The 22,509-nt window shown below is 55.0% G+C and overlaps 2 protein-coding genes across 7 annotated transcripts in view; both read right to left on the bottom strand.

Moving 5' to 3' along the window:
• Positions 1 to 95: 95 nt before the first annotated feature.
• KLC2 (kinesin light chain 2) lies at positions 96 to 10,273 on the bottom strand. 6 transcript variants are annotated; one of them, XM_035013312.1, is made up of 16 exons: positions 10,190 to 10,273; positions 9,099 to 9,336; positions 6,350 to 6,580; positions 6,135 to 6,201; positions 5,306 to 5,528; positions 4,504 to 4,591; positions 4,311 to 4,412; positions 4,041 to 4,214; positions 3,837 to 3,936; positions 3,115 to 3,164; positions 2,941 to 3,008; positions 2,375 to 2,483; positions 2,115 to 2,273; positions 1,916 to 2,040; positions 1,619 to 1,676; positions 96 to 1,245 (listed from the first exon to the last, which is right to left on the bottom strand). In XM_035013312.1, the coding sequence occupies exons 2-16, from the start codon at positions 9,324 to 9,326 to the stop codon at positions 1,162 to 1,164; spliced, it is 1,866 nt and encodes a 621-aa protein (XP_034869203.1). In that variant the 5' UTR covers positions 9,327 to 9,336; positions 10,190 to 10,273; the 3' UTR covers positions 96 to 1,161. The 6 variants fall into 6 exon arrangements, with proteins under 6 accessions (XP_034869203.1, XP_034869201.1, XP_034869199.1 ...); XM_035013310.1 differs by having other exon boundaries at positions 9,099 to 9,373; positions 10,190 to 10,260; XM_035013308.1 differs by lacking the exon at positions 10,190 to 10,273 and adding an exon at positions 10,042 to 10,148 and having other exon boundaries at positions 9,099 to 9,373.
• Positions 10,274 to 20,950: 10,677 nt separating this feature from the next.
• Positions 20,951 to 22,509, bottom strand: part of PACS1 (phosphofurin acidic cluster sorting protein 1) — a 143,268-nt gene continuing 141,709 nt past the window's right edge. Inside the window, exon 24 of the mRNA XM_035013303.1 lies at positions 20,951 to 22,397. Within this exon, the coding sequence (XP_034869194.1) occupies positions 22,282 to 22,397 (116 nt within the window). The 3' untranslated portion in view covers positions 20,951 to 22,281. The remainder of the gene's footprint in view (positions 22,398 to 22,509) is intronic.

The raw sequence follows: 22,509 nt of genomic DNA, 5'->3' as shown, positions 1-22,509 counted from the left end.
GCTCAAGATCAAACAGCTTAGGAAGGGGCAGAGTTCAAAGCCCGGTCTCCAGAGCCTCAGAGATGAAGGTTGTTAGAAAAAACTCAATCTGTGAGGCCCCCAAACCAACCCGGGATAGGAGCAAAATATCTGGGCTCCAGCAGCGCGGGACCGGACGTGAGCGACACAGATGCTCGCTCGCTCGCAACCTCTCCCGACCTCACCCCCAACCTAGAGACGCTGGGGGCCCTTGGCCTCCGCCCCAAAACAAGCCCGGCTCAGATTCAAACGGTCTTTATTTCTACAGCAACATTTGAAAATAGAGAGCGACCGCCTCACCCCCCCGCAACTGGGGCAGCCCCTCCTGCCACAGGGGCCATCACCGCCCCTAGCGAGAAGCGGCAGGCGTGGGAAGAGGCGTGGCAGGATGGCTCGACGGGCGGTGCCCGGGGCGGGGTCAGTCCGTGCCTGGGCGGGGCCGGGCGGGAGGGGCAGTGCATAAGGCCGGGATGCTGGGCAGGGCCCGGCGGTGAGAGGATGGGCAAGGGGAGGGCTCTCCGTCCTGGGGCACGGGGCGATGGTGGGGCTCAACTCGTCCCTCAGAGGCCAGGAGGAGCACGAGAAGGCCCAGGGAACCCTTTGGGGAGGCGCCGCCCCCGAGATGTAGAGCCTGGAAGATACCACCGCGCGGAATGGGGGTGATTAAGGCCTGGGCGGTACCACTAGAGAAGGGCAGGGTGAAGGGAGAACAGGGCAGTACCGTGGACTGAGGGTGGGGGGGCGCGGCCAATAACTTATTTCTCTATATACAGAAGCAACGGCCGGAGGGCAGGAGGGCAGGAGTGCTGAAGGGACGGCAGGTGCTTAGTGTTCTTGGCTCGGAGGCCTGGGGAGGGCGGCCCACTGAGTCTCTACCTTGGAGACCCTGGCCAGTCCCTCACCTGGCCCTGAACCTAAAGAACAGGGGGCCCTGCTGGATGGAATAAATAAGGGGTAGAGCTGGAGCGGGCAGGCCCAGCCTCCAGGGCTTAGGCTGAGATGACAAGGGAGGAGGTTACCCTGAGATTGAACAGAAAAGACGGGGGTCCTTGGGAGAGACAGGTGGGGCAAGCAGCAGGCCCATGCGAAGGGCTGGGGATGGGGGCAGTGCCGGGTGGAGGCTCTGGCGCTGCCCCTTCAGGATTAGCCCACGAGGGAGCTTCGTCGGGAGAGGTCCATGGAGCTGGAGCTGAGGGTGCGGCTGTCAGAGAAGCCTGTGCCTCCAGGCTGTGGGCAGAGGGGGCAGGCGGCTCAGCTTCTCGCTGCTGCCAGACTGTACTTCCCTGGCCAGAAGGGGCCCGATCAGCCAGAGTCCCTGAGCTGGGCCCCTGACCATGTCCTGGTGCTCTGGCACTCCCGCCCACCCCCACGCATCACTGTGTTGGCACTGGCCACTTGCATGTCCACCCCATGCAGGAGCTTGGTTTCCCTCATTTGTCTTCCCAGTGTCCAGCCCAAAGCCAGGCCTGGCACAGAGCTGGAAAGGCTTCTAGATAAACAGACATGATTGACAAGCTCGGCAAGTACAGAGGACATGCAGTCTTTGGGCTCTGGGGCTTGGGCCTCACTGCCCAGTGCCCCAACACCCACCCGGCCATACCTGGACTGGCTCTTCCACACTCTTGTTGAGGAAGTTGAGGGAACTGGCCCGCTTCATCCTGAGGAGAAAGGAATGCCTGGATTTGCTGAGGGTGGAACTGGGGAGGATGTGGGAAAGGGTCAGGTTGGGGCTGGAGATGGAGGCTGATGGGAGGGGAGTATATCCGGTGGGTGGTGGAGCTTGAGGGAGATGAGGGAGTTCTCCTGGATCAGGAACTCATCTGGGGTTGGTGGGCCATGGGGTGGGCTCTTGAGAGGCTCACCCTAGGTGGAGGGCCCATCTGGGGCAGAGGCTCACCTGGGGTTAGGAGGCTCCTGGGGGCCACCACCCTGCAACTTCTTCACCAGCATCTCACTGCTACGCCTCAGGGCATCTCGGAGCTTCCCAAAGGAGCCGCTACGCCGCAAGGAGCCGCTGCCGTCCTGCGGGGTGGATAAGTCTGTCTCTGCCACCCTGACTACCCAGCCTCCTGGCCCACCCCAGCCCCTAGACTCACCCCGCTCCACTCAGCTGCAGGCCCTGCCTCCTCGAGGTCAGACTCAGGCCGCGCCCTGGCACCCCCTGCCACGTCTCGGCTGCCCCGGCGGTCTCCCCGCCCACTGCTGCCATCTTTCAGCAGTTCCACCACCTTGGTCTGGCTTGCGGGGTCCAGGCCCTGAGGGGGTGGCAGGGCACATCAGGTGGAGCCCTGAATCCTCATGGGAACACAAGGGCCACCCAGGTCCCTGCCCACACCCCTCATGCCTGTTGCCCCACCTGCTTGCGGCTGCGGCTGGCACAGTCCTCCAGTGTATGTGCAGCTTCTAGCTTGCCCTGGCGCCGGTACAGGGCCCCCAAGCTGCGCAGGGTAGTGTTGACTGTGGGGCTGTGGACGGACAGCAGGGCAGTCTCAAACTCCGTGTTCCCCAGGAACCAGGCCTATCCTAGCATCCGGCCCACTTTGGGCCCCGAGGAACCATCCGGCCAACCAGAATCTCTCCCCTCTTGTGTCCAGCCTTGTGCTCAGCCTACTTAGACTCCCCTGTCTTGGAATCCCACCCCAGGTTCCTAGGGTTGGGGACCTGGCCCCAGAGCCCTACGTGGGATGTTGCCACCAGGACTAAAAGCTGGGAGACCCAAGGGCAAGAAAATTGGGCTGTCCCAGTGCAGAGAGCCTTTTTGGGACAGGTGGCCTGTGACCCAGGTCTTGAAAGACAAGTTGACAAAGAGATGTGTGTTCTGGGGGTGAGCATTATGGAATGTAGAGCCTGGACTTGGCCCCCACCCAGGATGCTGTTTCCCTACTACCTTCTCTATTTCCAGCCCTGCCCTGCTGTGCTCACCTGTCTACTTTACAGGCCTTGTACCAGCTGCCATATTCTCCATAGGGGGTGCTGTCCCGGCGCTTGTCCTGGGGGAAGGAATGGTCAGGGGAGGTGGCACAAGTCCCTCCCCTCTACACATCCCTAGCCTCACCCTCCCTACCCAGACCACCCCAGCCCTGCCCATAGAGCTACCTTGCTCTCCTCCCGTTCTTCTGCGTGCATCCAGATGGGCTTGTTGTCCCCTGGGGGGAGAAAGGGGGCTGTCACCAGCCTCCCATATAGGCTTCTCCTGGTTGAAACATAGGACTGGGGTCTGGGGAGGCGGTTAGGGGTACCCAGGAAGGATCAGGGTTGGGCTTTGTTGAATGCATGAACGAATGAATGAATGAGTGAAAGAGTGAACAAAAAACAGACTTGAAACAATACTGACCCTCTTCTGGAACAAGGAGATGACATGGCACAAGCCTGTGGTTGAGGGGCTTGGGATTGAGGGCTGGGGGGAGCACATCCTTAAACGCCTCAAGCCCACAGCCTGAGACACATGCTAGGCCTGAATGATAGGCCAGGCCGAGTGATCCCAGAGCAGGAAATGACTGACCACTGGGGGCCGGAAGGTGGCTTCCTAGCGGGGGAGACATTTGGGGTGGGCCCTCATGGTGAACAGGAATTGCCCAGCAGAGGAAGGGGAAAAGATTCTGGGCCCAGGGCATGGGCTATGCAAAGGGTGTATAACAGTACCAGCAGGACCCAGGAGGCTGTGTGTTGTGTGTGTGTTTTTCACACATGCACACAAGTGGCTGGCAACCAGCCAGACCCCACAAGGGCCCACCCAGCTGAAGTATTTGCCCTGGATGCTGATGGCTAGGCAGGCCTGCGCTGTGTGAGCTGGGGGCACATGGCGGTCAGAGACTCACCATTGACAGAGCCAAACTCCTTCTCATGAGCGCGGGTGAGGATCTCCTTGTACAGGGTCTCTGCATCCTGGTACTTGCCCTGCTTTAGGTAGCAGGAGGCCTGGAGGAAAGGGGCCAGAGTGAGCAGGATGAAGGGAGCTGAGCCTTTTCCTTCCTTCCTCCCCCATCCTCCTTTCCTCCCTCCCCACTCCTGGCCCAGGGTACCAGGTTGTTCTTGGTCTTGGCCACGTTGGGGTCATCAGGCCCAAGGCGTGTAGCATAGATCTCCAGGGCCCTCCTGTAGTAGTATTCTACCTCCTCAGCTTTGCCCTGGTTCTGGCACAGCAGGGCCAGATTGCTCAGCTGCTTGGCCACATCCGGATGAAACTTGCCCAGGACCTGGGATAGGAGTGGGAGCCAACGGCTGGGCTCAGGGCTGCCCTAGGCCCCTGCCTGCCAGGCCCAGCCGGCCTGCCCAGCCCTGCCTGCTCCCACCTTCTCCCGGATTTCCAGCGCCCGCTTGCACAGTGGCTCAGCCTCTTTGTACTTGCCCCGCTTGCCATACAGAACTGCCAGGTTGTTTAGTGTTGCGGCCACCTGGGGGGTAGGAGAATGGAGGCTCAATGACCTGGGGCCCTGCCCAGGACAGGGCAGGGGCAGACCCCACCTCCCATCCACTCTCACTCACAGCCGGGTGGTCTTTGCCCAGTGTCTTTTCACGGATGGCCAGGGCATCGTTGAGCAGGTGGGCAGCCTCTTTGTACTTGTTCTGGTCCCTGGGTGCAGGGAGAAGCATGGTGAGGGGTGTCCTCTAGCCCAAGGCTCTCCCCCTACTGGTCCCAGATACCTGTGGTCACTCCTCTGGTATTTACTGATGAGGGACATGATTATGACCCAGAGCTTGGGAAGACCTGGTCAGCCCCTGCCCTCCAGGAGCTTGGGGTGACTTTGAACATTCACTCACAACTCACCAGGGCATTGAGTGCTGGGGGATGAGCAGACTCCCCAGGATTCTACCCCCACTTCCTCATGCTCAGTGTACCTTGTTGCCTATTCCCCAGGGCCTTTGCTCATACTGTTCTTTCTGCCAAGGAAAACTTTTGCAAGCCTCTCATGTTCTGGGCAACTCATCTTTCACCAAAGACCCTTCTTAAGCCTTAACGACTGAGCCACCCAGACGCCCCCCCTTCTTAAGCCTTAATGATCAGAGAAGCTGTGCTGCCTCCCTTCGAGTCCTCATGTGCTGTCCCCATTCGTAGTTATGCCCAAGCCCTTCTCCTCCAATAGACTAAGCCTGGGGGGAGGCCCAGGTACCCTGTTGGCTCAGCCCTCTCTGGGCATAATCTCCTTCTCTTTGCTGCCCAACTGCCCAGTAGAGATGAGCTGCCCAGTCCTGGCCCACAGCAGGGACTGAGGGTTTGTGACCCAGGCTGGAGGCTTCAGGAAGCGTGCAGACTCCCATGGATGACTGTGGCCAGAGGCACCCTCACCGATAGACCAAAGCCAGGATGTTCAGCATGGTGGCGACGTCAGGGTGGTCGTGGCCTGAGGTCTTCTCCAGGTCCTCAAGTGCCTGCTTGCAGAGTGGCACGGCCACCTCATAGCGGCCCTGGGAGGCGTACTGAATCACGAGGTTGTGCAGGGTGCGGAGCCGTGCTGGGATTTCATAGCCCCCGTGCTGGGCAGCCACATCCCCTCCTCCAGGGCTGGGGGCTGCAAGGCCAAGGGCAGATCAGATGTACCAACTGCCCATACCATAGCGATGCCTTTGACCTACCTGACATGTGGCCCTGGGCAGGTCACTAGCTATTCCGCCTGTTTCCCCATCTGTAGTGGGTAGAATCCCAGCCCCAATACCTCAAGCTGTGTGTTGCAGGGCAAGCCACCTAACCTCCGAGCCAGTTTCCCATCTGCAGAAAGGAGGCTCTGATAGGTGTGCTCAATGCTATTAGCAAGGCAAGCACTGGCCTAGGGCTCAGTCCTGTGCATGCATCCTCCATAACCTTCAGAGGAGGCTCAGAGAGGGAAGGAAACCAGTGGTCCCAGAATGACTAGTGGCAGAGCAGGACTTGAACCCAGGTCAGGCTACTCCAAAGCTCTGAACTGTGATACCGGTTTCTCAGAACTTAGTGGGAGAGAAGCACCATGTGCAACCTGCCTTTTAAACTCCAACATGCTGGGATGTGATGATCAGAAATGAGGCAGGAAAGAACATGGTGGCCTTCTGGTCACCGTTTCTGGTGACCTCTGGGTCCCAAGGACAAGGAGTTTACACAGCCCTCCCCTCCCCCACCCCCAGAACCAGCTCCCCCTCTGCACCTGGGCTCTGCTCCTCGTTGGGGAACAGGTCATCCAGAGAGTCTTTGGGGACGTCCCCCTTCTCCTCCTGGGAAGGACAGAATGAGTGTCAGGGAAGGAGGGGCGTGGTAGCCCAAGTGTCAGTGGCTGGGTCAGAGCCGAGTCGGCTCCATGTCCCTCCCTGCTCCCAGGCTCGCCTGCCCGATGGCCTTGCAGTGGCCGTGGTAGGGGCTCACACTGGGGGATGTGTCCTCATCCAGCTTTCGGATCTGGCTCATGAACAGCAAGTGCTGCTTCTCCTCCTCGAGCTGGGCCACAGCCTGCTCGCTGCGCTGCAGCTTCTGCTGCGTCCCCGCCAGCTCCTCTCGCAGCCACTGGTTCTCCTGCACCAGGCGCCGCACCTGAGCCCGCAGCTTCTGCTTTTCCGACTCCACGGCCCCCAGGTGGCTCGACAGCGCCAGGATCACCTGTGGTGCCAGCCAGGATGGATGACGGTTAGAATCTCGTCCACCCCCCAGCCTGGGCCTCCTGGGGTGTTGGGGCCTGACCCTGCCTATGAGGACCTACAGGGCTGAGGGCCACCAAGTTCTCCTCTCAAAGGAGGTCCCCCCCCCCAAGGCCCCAAACAGTCCTGGACTAGACCTGAACCTAGGAGGTCTGGGAACCCCAGCTCCTTCCTTCCAGGGTCAGGAGCCCTGGGTTCCTAGGCTGGCTCTACTGGACTCTGAGAAAGTCCATCCCCTCTCCTGGGCCTCTAGCTAGTCCTCTGCATTAAAAACCCCAATTCCCACCTCATTGAGTCATCACGGAGAGGGCTAGCTGGGGTCCTACGCATTCCCTGAGCTAGCCATTCTCTTCCTTTGTCTCTCCTGGCGGTTGTACCTAAGCCCTGCTGCCACAGCCACTATCCCATTGCCCCCTGCCCCAGGGCTAGCAATTTCCTAAGAATCCTGACAAATGGCTGAAGGGCCACGGAAAGACCCCATCCTGATTTTTGCCAAGGTGAGCCCTTGGCCTTGTGCAGCTCCTAGAGAGGAGAGGTGTATGAGTCCCGAGGCCCCAGATGGTCTGGGGACCACAAGGGAAGGGGACCCAAAGGCCTCAGCTTCAGCCCCTCCCCCTCTCTCCAACCTCTAGGACTCTTCCTGAGCCTTTAGGCTCTTCCTACCTTGGAGCCTGGCATAGGCTCTACTCTTTCTCCACCCTTCACAGCCAGGGTCATTCCTGCAGCCAAAGGAAAGGAGGGCACGTTCCCTCCATGCCATCCTCTTGCCCATCTGTGTCGGTGTCTGCACACACTAGGAGGAGGACCCCTGTGTGTTTATCTCTGTACCTGGCAGCCAACTGGCCAAGGAGGGAATGACCAGCACACTGCACTGCCAGAGGGCCAAGCAGTCTGGGACCCTGCATTTTCTAGTTGACTAGCAAATGTGTAAGTGACAGGTGTTTCCACAACCACCAGCTTTTTAAAAAATTCCCTAAACAGCCTGGAAGTATATACAGCAGATGGCATGAGCCCTATTTTAAAGACAAGGAAACCAAGATGATACCACCTGCCCAAGATTTATGGAGCCAGACGGCATCTCAGCCAAGATTTGAAGGGGTCAAGACTCTACCCTGGAGAAAGTGTGTACTCCTTGTACACCCCAGTGCTTCCTCAATATCTCCATCTGCGTATCGTCCTGGCAACCCCAACGTAAAAGAGGACCAAAACAGAACCCCTGATCATCCAGGCTCTCTTGGCTCCTTCACTTGCTCCAGCCACAATCTGGGAGTTACTCTGCCCTCCTCTCTCCCCCTTACCCCACCTCCAGGTCCTGCTGGACCCACCTCCAGAACATCTAGAACTGGGCCCCTTCTCTCCTCCCTCCGTTGGCCACCTCTGTAGTCCAAGCTACAATTTTTCACTTGAATTCCAGCAGTGGCTTGCTAACTACCTGCTACCTGCTTCCACCCTTGACTCGCTATGTATGGTTCATTCTCCACACCTCAGCCAAAGGGAGTTTTTATTTATTTATTTTAAAACTCTTTTTTTAAAGTAATCTCTACACCCAACATGGGTCTCGAACTCACAACCCCGAGATCAAGAGTCACATGTTCTACTGAGTCAGCCAGGCGCCCCCCAAAGGGAGCTTTTAAAATCTAAGGCAGACTATCTTTTGACTACTGAAGCCCTCCAAAGGTTTCCTGCTTTTCTGAGAATACAACCCAAGCTAATAAGGTGCAGCATGATCTGGCCCCCACCTTCTCCACACAGGCCTCTTCTGTCCCTCTCCTTCCCCAGGAAGCTCTGGTTAGACAGGTCTTCTCTCATTTCTCCCACCACAACAAGATCTTTGCTATCTCAGGACCTTTGCACATGTAACCTCTCGCCTCCCTCCCTTTTCTGGAGGCCAGTTCATTCCTTCCTTCAGGTCTTGGTTTAAATGTCACTTCCTCAGAAGTCTTGCCTGACCAATAAATAAGACCTCCTGCTATAAGCTATCACAAGATCTTGTTCTTCTCTTTGTAGAACTTATCACGATATGTGACAAATGTGTGTTTCTGACTCTCTCCCCAGGGGACTAGGGCAAAGATCTTGTCTCTCTTGTTGGACCTGTATCTCTGGCACATAATAGATTGCCTGGCACATAGTAGGCATTTGATAACTTACCTGTGAAGGAATGAATAAGAGAATGAATGGGGGGGGCGGTTCTTAAGGATTTCTTTTTGTTCTCCTATGCCATTCAGTCTCTGCTACCCATCAGAGAAGTCAGGAACAGGGTTCTGTGTGGGGCCTAAGGATGATCAGGCTCTCTTGAGGCAAGGCACAGCTGGGGTTTCCAAAGCCCATTCATTTTTCAACAGATATTTACTAAGGTCTTACCATGGGCTCCAGAGGCCACATGGTTCCCTGCCCAGATTCTGTTCCTACATTGCCAGGATTCCTCTGGAAGGCTCCATCCCTCCCGTGACCTCCCACCTCAGCATCCCAGACCAGCCTACCTGGGCCTCCCCCAGACCCAGCTCGATGGCTTCCAGGGAGCGACGCAGGAGGACACATCGCTCCTGTGAGCCGGGCTCCGCCTCGCCAGCTTCATGAGCTACCAAGGGAGCGAGAAGGGCACGATGCTCCCCGCGCAGGGTCTCCAGGCCTTGGATGACGGCCTTGGTGCCCAGCACGATCTCATCCTGGCTCAGCTTCTCCTCCCGCGGAAGCACCATCGTAGCCATGGCGTGCCGCCTGTGGAGGCGAGGGGGCGGGCAGGCGGGTGCCGGGCCTGGGGCCACACCGCCGTCCGCCCCGGGTTAGGTAAACACCTCGGGTCCCCGGACGCCTGGGTCCCCAGGGTGCCCAGGTCCCCCAGCCAGCAACCCGTACCGTGCCCGCGCTCGGCCTACAGGGGGCGCGCCCAAGCTCGTCTCGGCCTGGGAGACGCAATGCGGTGAGGCCGGTGAGGCTGGACCCGGATTCGGCCCAGACCACCAGCTCAGGCCGGCTGAGGCGGCTGTCTCGGGACTTCCCCGGGGACTCCCCTAGCCAGGACAGAGAGCGCTGGAGGACGGTCCTACAGGGATCGTGGAGGCTCACTCGCGTGCGGGAGGCCCCGACCCCTCTAGATCCAGCCCCAACCCCTCGGGCAGCCCCTTCCCCAACAGGCAGGCCGAGTCACAGAGCCCCTTGGGAGACCCTTCCCCTACAGGAGCTTGAGATCTCGGCTTCTTCGTCCCCCCCACTAGGCCGCGCCCACAATGACCCCTCCCCATAGGCCGGCGCGACGCCCCGGGGACCCCTCCCCTGAAAAGGCCTCGCTCCCGCCCCCGGCTACCCAGGACCGCGCCCCCTCCCAGCAGGCCGGCCTTGTTCTCCCACAGCCTGCGCCCACGACGACCCCTCCCCTAGGCCAACCCAGAGGCCCCTCTCCCGGCCTGATCGGCTCGCGCGGACCTACGCCTCCCGCTCGGACCCGGCTCCTGCTCAGGTTCCGGCTCCCGCCCCGATTCACCCGGACCCGCAGCCGTGAGCGGGTCCCGCCGCCTCCATCCCGCCGGCCTTCCCAGCAGTCCCCGCGCCGCCTTAAAGGTGAAGCCTCTACCTCGGCGTCGTCGGAGGGGGCGAAACACGCTCTTCTCTTCCCGCAGGCTGCCTTAAAGGAGCGCGCAGGCGGGGACGGCTCAAGGCTGGGAAGGGGGGACTGGGGCGGGGCCATCCGATGTGGAGGGCGGGGTCATTTAGGGGGCGGGCACCGAGGGGCGGGGCATGGGCTCCCCCGAGGCACCGGTTCCCAAAGGCCACCACCCATGCCCCTGAGGCCTCGGATTCCTCGACTGTACACCGCCCCGAGGCCGCAGAGGTGTGCAGAGGCTCGGGAGATCCTAATCCTGAATGCACCCAGTGCCACGGCCAGAGAGGACAGCGGGAGAAACCGAAGCGCAGGAAGAAGGCCTGGCCTCCTCCGAGTCCAGAGCGAGACTTTTGACATTTATTGACGTTTATCGAGGTAGTTGCCCCTTCCTGAGCGTTTACTGTGTGTCGGGCGCTTTGATGCTTTAAGTGCATGTACTCATTTAATGCCCACAAAGACCCAATGAAGCGAGCACTGCTATTGTGCGCGTCTCCCAGACCTGATCCCAGGCTCATTGTCTCTAGAGACTAGTTATGCCCCTCACCCAAATCAGAACTGTTTGTGTCCCTGTGGGATTCGCAGTATCTTAGGGCTGCTTCCTGGGGGAAGGGCTTCTTGGCCCTAAGGGAGAAAAAGTTGACAAAGGCAGCTGGGCATCTGCTGAAACAGAGACTCGTGCCCCTGTGGGTGAACACCACAAGTGCTGTTTGTTGACCAGTTGCCCAAGGCAAAGTGATTCAGGGCTCAGAATAAATGTCACCTCCTCAGAGAGCCTTCTTTGATCCCTGACTTCCCATAGAGCCCCCTCCTACACCTATTTCTCTCTGTAGCACTTATGCCTTCTAATAGTTTTCTTGTTGGTGGAAACTACGAATGATTTAAGTTGGTCTTCTGTCTCCTCCCTAGAATGCAGGCCAAGACCTGCCTGTCATGTTCACTCCCACAGTAGCCCCTGGCCAGCCACACAGAAGCACTTAGTAAATGTTTTGTTTTGTTTTGTTTTTTAAGTGTGGAAGGGTACACCTGTTGGCCTTGCCAGATCCCTTCCAGGCCTAGGTTTTGGTCTGATGCTCTGCAGCTCTGGATTGGTGCCCCCACTGCCCCTAGGTTGATGTCACTAGTGGGTGACAGCAGGATAACCCCGAGGTACAAAACCTGCATAACGAAGCCTGGCACTGGTCCTCGAGGATCCGGGGTGTTCCTCATGAGTCAGGGTGGGTTCAGACCCAGAGTCCACCAGGTTCAGTGTCCTGGTGGATGCAAGAATCTCCCTGGTATCATCTCTGACGGAGGGAGGTCCTACATCCCTAGGTCAAGTATGTCCTATGACAAGGAGCTCACTACATTCGGCTGTGAGACTGATCTAAAGGTTAGGAAGTTTTTCCCTAGCTCAGAAGTACCTTTCTGCAGGTGCTCACGGACACCAAACTGAAGTTCTGTCATCAGGAAGAACAGTCTCTTCTCTTTTGCCAGTGGAGATATGTGAAGACCTCCGTGGTTCTCCACCCAGTCTTCTTGCCTAGACTGACAAACCCCATCCCTTTGCCCTGCTCCAGTTTCCTGACCCTTCTCCACTCCAATTTCTTTTTTCGGGGTGTATTTTAGGTTCAATCCAGATACTGCTCAGAATGTGGTGCTCAGTCCAGGGCTCAGAAGTCCAGACAGGGAGTGAACGTCACAGATCACAGAGGGATAGTCCCCACTTAATGAGAGTGCCACCTGTCCACCATGAAGTTGCAGGTCAGGCTAATTTTGACCGCCACCACACTGTGTCTGCTCAGGGTAAGCTTGTCAGCTAAAACCCTAGATTGTGTGCATCCCAGTTATATCCAGCCAGGTTCTTCCAGATCCTGTGCTTCTGCTGATTATTTTTTCCCCAGTGATTTTTAAAGGTAGCTAATATAGTTCTACAATGCAAAATTCAAAAGGCACCTACAAGTCACAATGACCTATACTTCTTTCTCTCTGACGGCTGTCCTCAGCCCTTCAGCTCTTCTCCCCTGGATCTCCTACTGTTACCAGTTTCCTGTGTTCATCCGTTAGGTTGTGTCCCTTAGCGCAGAACTCGGATTTGTCCTTGTCAGTCTTCCTCCAGGGCCCTGCAGGTTAGAGTCTTTTGTGTTTGGGGTCTGTCTTCCTTTAGCCCTCACATTGGCCTTTTCTCCCAGAGGAGTGCTGGCTGTGGTGTGATAATCCAACCTTCTATCCAGGGAAACTCCATCAGATCATGACAGCATTCCCAACTCGACAGCAAGTTCCTGGAGAGGAAATGGAATCTGGAGCTCAGGGCCCCTTTGTCATTCTTATTGAGGCTCAGTTTTGGAATCTCTTGTGAAAGGGACTTCATCAGAAGGCTCTTCTAGAGATTGGGATTCTCAGTGATGCAAGGGTGGGTCCTGGGTATCTCTTATTATTTTAAAACTTCAGTGGTGCCCCCTGCTTTGCATCCTGGGTTGAAAGCCACTGCTTAAATGTTTTTGTTCTACAGGTAAGGAAACTGAAGCCCAGAGAGGGGAAGGCAGCTGCGCGTGCAGAGAGAGCCTGCTGTTGTGGGGGAGCTCAGGCTCCCAGTGACCACCATGTCCTTCTCTAATCTACAGTCCAGGTGTGTAAGGGAGACTGACCACATAGAGTAGAGGTCGAGAGAACTGAGGTCAGATTGCCTTGTTCACACCCACATAGAAGCACAGCTGTACACACCCTCAACACAGCCTCATGCAGGCCACCCGGAGGCACTGAATGGACACCTGTCTGCCATACGCACGTGGAGTGTGCCTGTGTTTATAGGCCCATGTAGGAGCATATCACACATACCCAGCACAAACACACATCCACAACCCCTGCTTTTTTCCCTTGTGCTTTCTCTCCGTCTAATAAAGGAGCACATTCCTTTTATCCTCTTTTTCCAGGTAAATGGAAAGAACATTTTTCAGTCTCCCTTTATGACTTCTGCTGGATTCTTGCTCTGGCTCTTCTGCTCTCTGCAGGATTCGGTGCTTTGTGATTCTCTTTAGGCATCTGGCCCTGCTCCTCCCTGTGTGCTGAGGGGGTTGGGGGGGGGGAGGTGGGGTCTGCCCTGCCAGGTTCTCAGGCTCTTATCTTGCTCTCAGTGCTTAATCTTGCATGTGTCCAACCTTTTCAGCCACTTGGCTTTTTATCTTGTCCCTGAGGATTCTACTGTGCATCTCCCAGGGTAAGAGACTGTTACTTCATCCCGCTCTGTTCTGCATTTCCCCCGCAGCTTCTGGTCTCATGCCAGGCTGCTGATGGGTGCTCTGTTAATGGAGAAAAAAGGGAGGAGTCTGTGCCCAGTGGTGATTCAGCTCCTTATGCCATTTTCCGCAGAGCTTATCAGCTTGCCCCCACCTGTCCCATGCCTGGGGAAGTTGTTCTTGCTACTTTTAATGTTTTCTCCCTGAAAATCACTCCCACTGCTCCCACCCCTTCCCCTTGGAGCCTCAGAAGCACCCATCCCATTGAAATCTGTTTTCTTTCTCTCTTTCTTTTTCTTTCTTTCTTTCTTTCTTTCTTTCTTTCTTTCTTTCTTTCTTTCTTTCTTTCCTTCCTTCCTTCCTTTCTTCTTTCTTTCTTCCTTCCTTCCTTCCTTCCTTCCTTCCTTCCTTCCTTCCTTCCTTCCTTCCTTTCTTTCTTTCTTTCTTTCTTTCTTTCTTTCTTTCTTTCTTTCTTTCTTTCTTTCTAGATTTTATTTGTCAGAGAGAGAGTACAAACAGGGGGAGCAGAAAGCAGAGGGAGAAGCAGGCTCCCCACTGAGCAGGGAGCCCGATGAGGGGCTCCATCCCAGGACCCTGAGATCATGACCTGAGCTGAAGGCAGATGCTTAACCGACTGAGCCACCCAAGCACCCCTGAAATCTGCTTTCTTAAATTATTCTTTTTCCTTTGGCTGCGTCACTACTTTCCTTTGAAGTGTTTGGGGGGCACTTTTGCCAAGCTTATCATCCACCTTGAAATGTCAGCAGGTTCTCCCTTAAGTGCTCAAGATTGGAGGCTCCTTAAAGATCATGTCTCCTCCACGTGACGAGCAGCTCATTGCTTCCTGAGGGACCTGTTCTGCCGTGAACACCCCTGGTTGTCAGTTCTTTCTGCCACTGAGTCAAGAATCAAGGCTGTTTAGAGCTCCCCTGAGAGCTCCTGGTTCCTGTCCTGGTTGCCACTTGGCAAATCTGTACCCTCTCTTCCTTGTGACCTCCCAGCCAGACTAGAAGTGTCCTCACCCTGCTCAGTGAGAGGGCACACAGACTTTGGGGTCATACTCAGCTAGGTTCAATGCCGTGTTTCTCCCTCTGCCAGTTGTGGGGCTTTAGGCATGCTCTGTAACTTCATCTGTTTCCTCATTTGTAAAATAAAGTTCCTAATACTTACCTCTTGGGGTCCTTGAGAAAACAGAATAAAACAGCAGAGTTAAGATCTTAACATTAGGCCTTGTACGTAACAGTAACTGTTACTAGTAGTTACGTAGGATTATTATCACCACCAAGCTTAACCGTTTGATCGACCCTGTGCTAGTGAATGGAGAGTGGGGAGAAAGGATGTGAAGTATTGGGCGGTTTCTTAAGGTGTTGTTGGAAGGAAAACACATTCAGGATGAAAGCGAGCAATAAAAGAGGCAGCAAATGGAAAGGCATGTCTGAATACAAGTGCTAAGCTGTTTGGTGCTGGCAACAGATGCTCTGTATGGTCAGGATGAAGAGAGCTCAGCCCAGCCAGGGTTGTTCTCACCTTCTCCCTCCTGTCAGTTCTCCTGCGTGTTAAGGAAACCCCAACCTCCATCCAACCCAGATCACTTCCCTGAGCTCCATCCAGACCTATTTTTCAACTCCAATTGGACACTAACCTCTAAGCAGCACACACCACTGTTGCCCTAAACTCACCATCTCCTGCCCAAATCTCCTCCAGGGATGTCCCACCATCTGCCCGTTCACCTAGAGCGGACAGCCTGTCCCTATCTTTGGCTCTTTCTCTTTTGACCCTATTTCCTCACCAGCCACCTAAACCTATTGCTTACCTCTTAATTGAACTGAAGTTTCCATTTTCTTGCACCTCTCCTCCCTTTACCATAGTCTATGTCTCTGTCACTTCTTTTCTAAATTGCTGCAACACCCTTCAAGCTCTTCTGGTCTTCAGTCTTATTTCCTCCAATCTGTTGTCACAAAGTGATCTTGATGAATTCCTTCATCTCACTTTTCTGCCTAAAACCCTATCCTGGCTCTCCGCTGATCTCAGGATAAAGTGCACAGCCCTCTCCCAGGCACAGAGTGAGGATAACCACGGCTGTAGGGCTCCTCAGTGCCCTGGCTGTCTCCTTTCTCTTCTGCCCTATCACTCACCATGCCCAATGCTTTGCAGTCATGTTAAACCACCTGAGGGTTTCGAAACAAGCCAAACTCTCTCTTATCTCCCGTTTTTGCTATTTCCTGTGTCCAGAACATCTTTCAGATGCTGCTCAGGTGTCGTCTCCTTTGTGACATCTTTTTGGATACCCCTTCCCCAGGCTGGATTAGATGTCCCTCTGGCATGCTCCTGTGCAACATGTCATGCTCTGTGGCGACCATCTATTTGTCCACCTCACCTGCTCGCCTCAGAGTTCCCGTATCGGTAAGAACCCAACCCTGTTTTCATCATGTACCATGTTAGGACCTTAATACATGTAGGATGTGTGAATGATTGGGAATTTGGGATCTGAGTGGGGCATTGAGAGATGGTCTGGAGTCAGATGACCTGGGTTAGAAATCTGGTTCCCTCTCAACCAATCTGTGTGCCTTGGACAAGTGACTTAACCCCTCACTCATCCTTTTAGCTAGCCTTTTAGTATTTGCCATCAGCCAGAGTGATGGGTGCTGGAGACGCAGCCTGAGTCCCTGCCCACCTGGAGCTCTCATTCTAATGTGGTACAAAGACATTTATTGCAGGTGACACTGAATGCCATGACTACAGAAAGGGCTCAGGTAGAGACTAACAATTGCGCTTTGGGGCAGGGCTGTTGGGAAAGCCTCTCTGAGGAGGTGAGGTAGGCTGCATCCTAAAGGCAAAGGAAGTAGCTCTGTGGGGGCGGGGAGAGCATTTAAGTTGGGAAGAACCACAAGTCTGGGCCTGGTACAGGGAAGAAGAGTGTGATTACTGCAGGATCAGTTGTGGCTCAAGGTGAAGGGCGCGGAGGGAGAAAGCAGCTAGAAGTGAAGTGAAGGGTAGTGGGGCCAGACGTGCAGGCCTGATGGGCCATGGGGTGGGCGGCTGGAGGTAGCCGCTGAAGGGCTCTAGCAAGGGAGTGAGGCACTCTGGCTTATGTTTGGGAACAGTGTCTGAGAGGTGGAATGGACAGGAGTCACTGTTGTGACACAGGACAACTCGGTGGCTTCTGCCTTGAGTAATAGGATGGACGCTGTGCCATTATCAAAACTGGGGAGGATCGAGGGAAATCAAGAGTTCTGTTTGAGCCATACTGGGTTTGAGAGGTCTGTGAGTATTCAAGTCATGTAAATGTTTAGAAATGAGAGTTTACAGGCGCCTGGGTGGCTCAGTCGGTTAAGCGTCTGCCTTTGGCTCAGGTCTTGATCCCGGGGTCCTGGGATTGAGTCCTACATCAGGCTCCTTGCTCAGCGGGGAGCCTGCTTCTCTCTCTGCCTGCCGCTCCCCCTGCTTGTGCTCTCTCTCTCTCTGACAAATAAATAAATAAAATATTTTTTAAAAATGAGAGTTTAGATTTAGGACAGGGGTGGGGTTGGGAGCGGGGGAGCTCTCTGACCTTGGGTTTCCTCCTTGGTAAAAAAGAAGTATCAGCTGAATTGATTTCCTGGGGCTACTTGAAGGAGTCTGTGGTATAAACCACATGAAGCTATAGCAGCAGCCTGGCTAAAAGAAAATGCTCGTAGATGGTGTTGAGAGAGTCATCCATGCCACAGTCCCTGGACACAGCAGTGGGTGATGAGGGAAGGAGTTTAAAACATGGATCTGAAGTCTGCTGTCTAGAATCTAAATAATGGATATAGAGGAAAATCTTTTATCTAGGCTGTGCTTAGTGGCTTCCTGCCTAAGAGCACAGTAGGGAAGGGGGTGTGAATTTATTAGTCAACACTACCTCAGCCAGGTGATCAAGGTTCACAAATCATGTTGAAGGCAGGTACCCTTGCTAGGATGTGCTGGCAAATTCTAGCCAAGGGGCATTCTACAAAATACCTGACCAGTACACCTCAAAACTGTCAAGGTTATCAAAATAGGGTAAGTCTGAGAAAATGTCATAGCCCAAAGTATTAAATGTAGTGTGGTATCCTGGATGGGATTCTGGAATGCATAAAAGACTTTAGGGAGGGGCACCTGGATGGCTCAGTCGGTTAAGCGTCTGCCTTCAGCTCAGGTCATGATCCCAGGGTCCTGGGATCGAGTCCCACATAGGGCTCCCTGCTCAGCGGGGAGTCTCCTTCTCCCTCTTCCTCTGCAGCTTCCTCTGCTTGTGCTCTCTTCTCTCACTTTTTCTCTCAAATAAATAAAAATCTTAAACAAACAAAAAAAGACTTTAGGGAAAAACTAAGGAATCGGAGTTAAATATGGACTTTAGTTGATAATAATGTATCAATGTTGTTCATTAGTTATTATAAATGTGCCATACTAATGTAACATGTTAACAATAGGAGAAAATGGGGGGGTGGTATACAGCAACTCTTTGTTCCATCTTTGCAACTTTTTTTTTTTAAGATTTTATTTATGTATTTGACAGAGAGAGACACAGCTAGAGAGGGAACACAAGTGGGAGAGGGAGAAGCAGGCTTCCCGCTGAGCAGGGAGCCCGATGCGGGGCTCGATCCCAGGACCCTGGGATCATGACTTGAGCCAAAGGCAGACGCCTAACGACTGAGCCACCGAGGCGCCCCCATCTTTGCAACTTTTCTGTAAATCTAAAACTATTCTAAGATACATGTTTGTTTAAATTAACAATAAAACAATCTGGAGTTGGTATACAAGTTAGAAGTTCTTCCACCTTCTGCACCAAAATGCTACTCTTGGCCTTTAGAGAATGTTTAAGGCAGCCCCATGGGCAGTTCTGCTCTGGTGCAGCCTTGACCCTCAGTGACGGGGCAAGCTGTCTCAACGTGTAAATCTGAGTTGCCTCGTGTTTGGAATTCTGGAAACCATTCCTATCAAACCCTTTCCCTCTTCTTTGGAGTCTGTCTTCTTACTCCAGGGCCTATAGGAACACTCAGGTATCTTTTGGGCTGAGGCATTAAAGTGCCTGAGTAGTGCATCTGGACTGGGGACTCCACTGCAGCAGTACAAGGCCTCTTCCTTCATTCTGTCGACAGATACTCACTGTGTACCTAGGACGAGCCAAGAAGGATCCTGGGTACCAAGGATAGAGCAGATAAAAAAAATATTCCCATTTTCTTGGAGCTTACATTCCAGTGGGGATAGAGAAACAGATGGATATTAGCGCCAAGGAGTGAGAAGTGCTAATGAGGAAAACTGAAGAAGGGGGAGAGAAAAGGGAGGTGCTATTTGAGACAGGTAGAACAGGGAAAGCTTCTCTTAGGTGACCTTTAAGCCAAGACTTCAATGGGGGAGCAAGCCACACGGACCTCGAGGTAGGGCCAGGATGGGCAGGGGGCCAGCTTGTGCGAAGACCCTGAGGCAGAGCGTGCCTGGTGTGTCTGAGGAATGCAGAGGCCAGTGGGCGAGGGGCAGAGTGAGAGGAGAGATCAAACTACCCTCAGGAGGTCAGATCACCTAGGCCTTGTGAGTTATGATGAGGGTTTTGGATTATAGTCCTAGTGGGATGGGAAGCCATTGGACAGTTTAAATTGGTAATTGACCACGATCTGATTAACATTTTAAAAAGCTCTCTCTGGCTATTGTGTGGAGAACAGACTCCAGGCAGAGAGGTGGAAGCATAATTAAGAGGCTATTAGAACATCCAGACAAGAGATAACAGCAGCAGTGAACGGGGTGGGGCGCTGCTGGGTTCTCCATCTGTCTTGGGAAAGCCGCGGACTGGATGGTGGGTATGAGGGACAGAGGAGTCGGTGGTGCCAAAGGTTTTGGCCTCAGCACGTGAAGAATGGAGGGAGAAGTCTGTGCGCAGGGGAGCATTTCACACTACAGGGCTGAGTGTGGGGAGAGAGAAGGCCAGAGGCTGGAGCCCTGTGTTTTCCAGTGTTCCAAGGCTGGGAAGCTGAAGGTACAGTAAAGGAGGCCAAGAAAGGGCAGTCAGAGAAGTGGAAGGAGAGCAGAGTGCTGTGCACAGGTCAAGTGGAGGTCAAACAAGAAAACTGACCCTTGGATGTGGCACCTCAGGTCACTGGTGACCTTGGTAAGGGAACTTCTGATGGGGCTGTTGAGAAAAAAGCCTGAAGGAGCGAAAGTGGAGGCAGGAAACATGAACAACTCTAGAAGCATTTCACTTTCCAGGGAGCAGAGACGTGGCAGTCAGAGGGGATCTAGAAGCAGGGGATTTGTTTTTGACATGAGAGCTATTACTGCCTGTTGGCATGCAGACGGGAAAGACCTGGTAGAGATGATGGCAGGAGAGAGGGGGCAACTGCAAGAGCGAAGCCCCAGAGCTGGGAAGAGGGGAGGCCCTGGATGTGGAGTCAGATAGAGCAGGCTGGGAGCTTGTGCCTCTTCCTGCCCCTCATCTGCTCCGTCTTCTCATTTCTGAGCTGGACCCGAGTCTACTTGTCCCCCACACCCCTCCAGCTGGGGACTTCCACCACTCCCGGGTACCCCCAGCCCCTGCACTGCCTGAGCCCTCTCCCTCTGCCTCCTGCCCCCAGGCCTCTCATGGAGCTTCCACTCTGCCCCGAGGTAACACTCACATCCTCTCTAGCTCATCTTAAACACAGTTTGACTTCTGGCGTTTCCTCTCCCCAACCAGACTGTACACCTTGTTCGGTAAGTAACGCACAGATTGCATTTCTGGGACACTCTCACAGACCTCACTGGACTTTTCCCCTTGGGAGACAGGCATTATTTCCATGTTCCAGGCTCAGAGAGTTTGGTGTAGGGCCACACTGCTGGGTCCCAGAGCCTCCCTCCCTTAGGTCACTGGGCCACAGGGCTTGGGGAGGCAGTAACAGCCTGCCCTGCTTGGTCATCCACTCCTCTGTGGCTGTGTCCTGCAGGGCAAGGGTGCCAAGCCCCTCGGTCCCCTCCCCTACGCAAGCCCCAACTACTGGGCACTTCTTCACCGGAGGAAGGCTGGTGTGCAGGCCTCTATCCCGGGAGTGTGTGAAGAACCAGGCATCCAGGGAGTAGGGCCTATGACTGTTTTCCATCTAAGTTAAGGGCAGGCAGGAAAGCCAACTCAGTGATGGACCCCAGCTCCCCCCCTCCACCTGGGCCTCAGACTCCACCAGCTTCCAGAAACTATGGCAGGACATCAGCCTAGTAGAGGGAAAGAAGCCAAGTTCTAATCTTTAATCAGAAGAGCAGAAACTGCCCTCGATATGTCACTGTCTTGGGAGGTGGGATTTGGGGATGGTGAGTCCTAGAGAAAAAAAGGGATTTTGGTGTGAGAAGAGTGTTACTTCTGTTTCTGGCCTCTGCTTGCCTCATACTGGGAAAGACACATTCATGCCTATTTCTCTAATTAAGGAAATGAGAATATGCTTCTTTCCAGCCATTTGAGAGGAGTTGATTTTGAGAGGAGTCGGCTGTGGTGTGGAGGTGAGAGGGTCGTACAGATCCTGCGTCACAGTGAGAGGCATAGAAGCCCAAGCCTTGCTAGTTGGTAAGAAATCACCAGTTTATTGAATGAAAAACCCAACATCCACTCAGTCCCTCAAGCCCCACCCCTCTCCGGCCCCAAGAGAGCAGCTCAGCCCAGGAGATGCTCTGGACAGCAGGGCTGAGTGGGGGGTAAGGGCTGGAGGAGTTTGGGGAGGTATGGAGAATGAGAAAAACACTTTTCAAAATGAAGTTCTGTGCAAAAACTTCTAGAAGGGGTGAGAGGGCAACGGTAAAGCTCTGAAGGTGCTGGGGGGGATAGAGGGCTGCGGCTGGGATGGTGGCCCTGCGTGCTCAGCTTCTCCTGAGAAGGCTGACGGTCGAGGCTGAAGAGTTGGCTCAGACCCCCATGGCGAGAGGGAGGGATTGGAGCCTGCTGGACAAACACCCGGCTGGGAAGGTGGGCTCTCTGCCTAGGCGTGAGGAGGGGAAGAACATACTAGGGAGTGGGACACAAATGGACACGGTAGGCGCAGGGAGATGTAGGGTCACAGACAATATGCCGGTGGGGTCTGCCTCCCATCCGTCCCAGTCCGGAGTTCAGGAAGAGGCAGTGCTGGGGTGGAGGGGGTGGGAGGCAGAGGGGGGAGAGTCATCAACAAGGGGGAAGCCACAAGACAGGGGCTGGTACCCAAGCAAGTCACATGGAACCACCAAGAGACTGGCTGTGCAGAGAACCAAAGAAACACCCAAGGGTGCTCGTGACATCTGGGGGGAACCTGGGGGTAAGTGAGGAGGTCGTGCATGGGGGAGACCGGGAAGGCCCCTCCACCCCAGAAAAACATGGCATCACCATAGAAATGCTGTCCTGGTGGTGAGGGAGGGGTGGGGCTGCCCCTGTGACTGTGGGGGGGAGGGGGGCCCTTGGGCTCAGGGTACCCCTCCTACCCCCCACTGGGAGAACCTACAGCATGGGAAGTGGCCCTGGGCCCCACTTGAGGGGGGCAGGTTGGGCAGCTGGCAGAGATGGGGAGGGCTGGACTCCCTGCTGTGGGCCAGGATTCCAGGTTTCCTATTTCCAGGAAGGAGCTGGTGCCACGTGGGGAGATTGGAAGTCGGTGAGGGAAGGCCCAGAGGACTCAATTCCAGGGATGGGCACCAGAAGGCAAAATCGACATGCCTTGGGCCTGGAGCAGGAGGGAGAGGACTGAGCAGGAGGGAGGGGAGCAGTGTCCCCACTGGCAGTGTCCTTCAGGACTGGGCAAGAGAGATGCAGGCCCCCAGGCCAGGAAAGGGGATGCTGGGCCCAGGCCTGCTGGCCTCCCCCTGCCCGCAGGCGGTGAGGCTGGTGGCAGTGCCAGGAGGGAGAGTGGCCAGGAGATAGTGCCCTCAGGTGGCCTTGCTGCCACTGAATAGTCCCACTGGAAAGTGCTTGACATGGGTGGGCCACTGGGCCGCCAGCTGGAAGAACTTGATGTCACTCCACTCGACTCCGTCGATGGACACTGGGGTGACAGGGGAAGGAGGGGTTGACCAGGGCTGCTAAGGCCACCTCCCCAGGGTCCCTTGGGGAGGACCATCGCCTCCCTCCCCCCAGAGTCCCCTGCCCCTTTTCTT

The sequence above is a fragment of the Mirounga leonina genome, unplaced genomic scaffold, assembly GCF_011800145.1.
Source record: "Mirounga leonina isolate KUSES-001 unplaced genomic scaffold, KU_Mleo_1.0 Mir_166, whole genome shotgun sequence".
In the NCBI taxonomy this organism is placed as follows: domain Eukaryota; kingdom Metazoa; phylum Chordata; class Mammalia; order Carnivora; family Phocidae; genus Mirounga; species Mirounga leonina.
Note: the sequence above shows the minus strand (reverse complement) of the source record. Positions and strands in the feature narration are given on the sequence as shown.

What these genes read in the sequence shown, in the direction of transcription:
- KLC2 (XM_035013312.1), bottom strand. Translation starts at nt 9,326, where the DNA reads ATGGCTACGATGGTGCTTCCGCGGGAGGAGAAGCTGAGCCAGGATGAG. An exon ending in AAGAACGGGAGGAGAGCAAG is followed by an intron (nt 3,009 to 3,114) that starts GTAGCTCTATGG and finishes TCCTTCCCCCAG; the next exon opens with GACAAGCGCCGGGACAGCAC. An exon ending in AAGGCCTGTAAAGTAGACAG is followed by an intron (nt 2,484 to 2,940) that starts GTGAGCACAGCA and finishes GTCCGTCCACAG; the next exon opens with CCCCACAGTCAACACTACCC.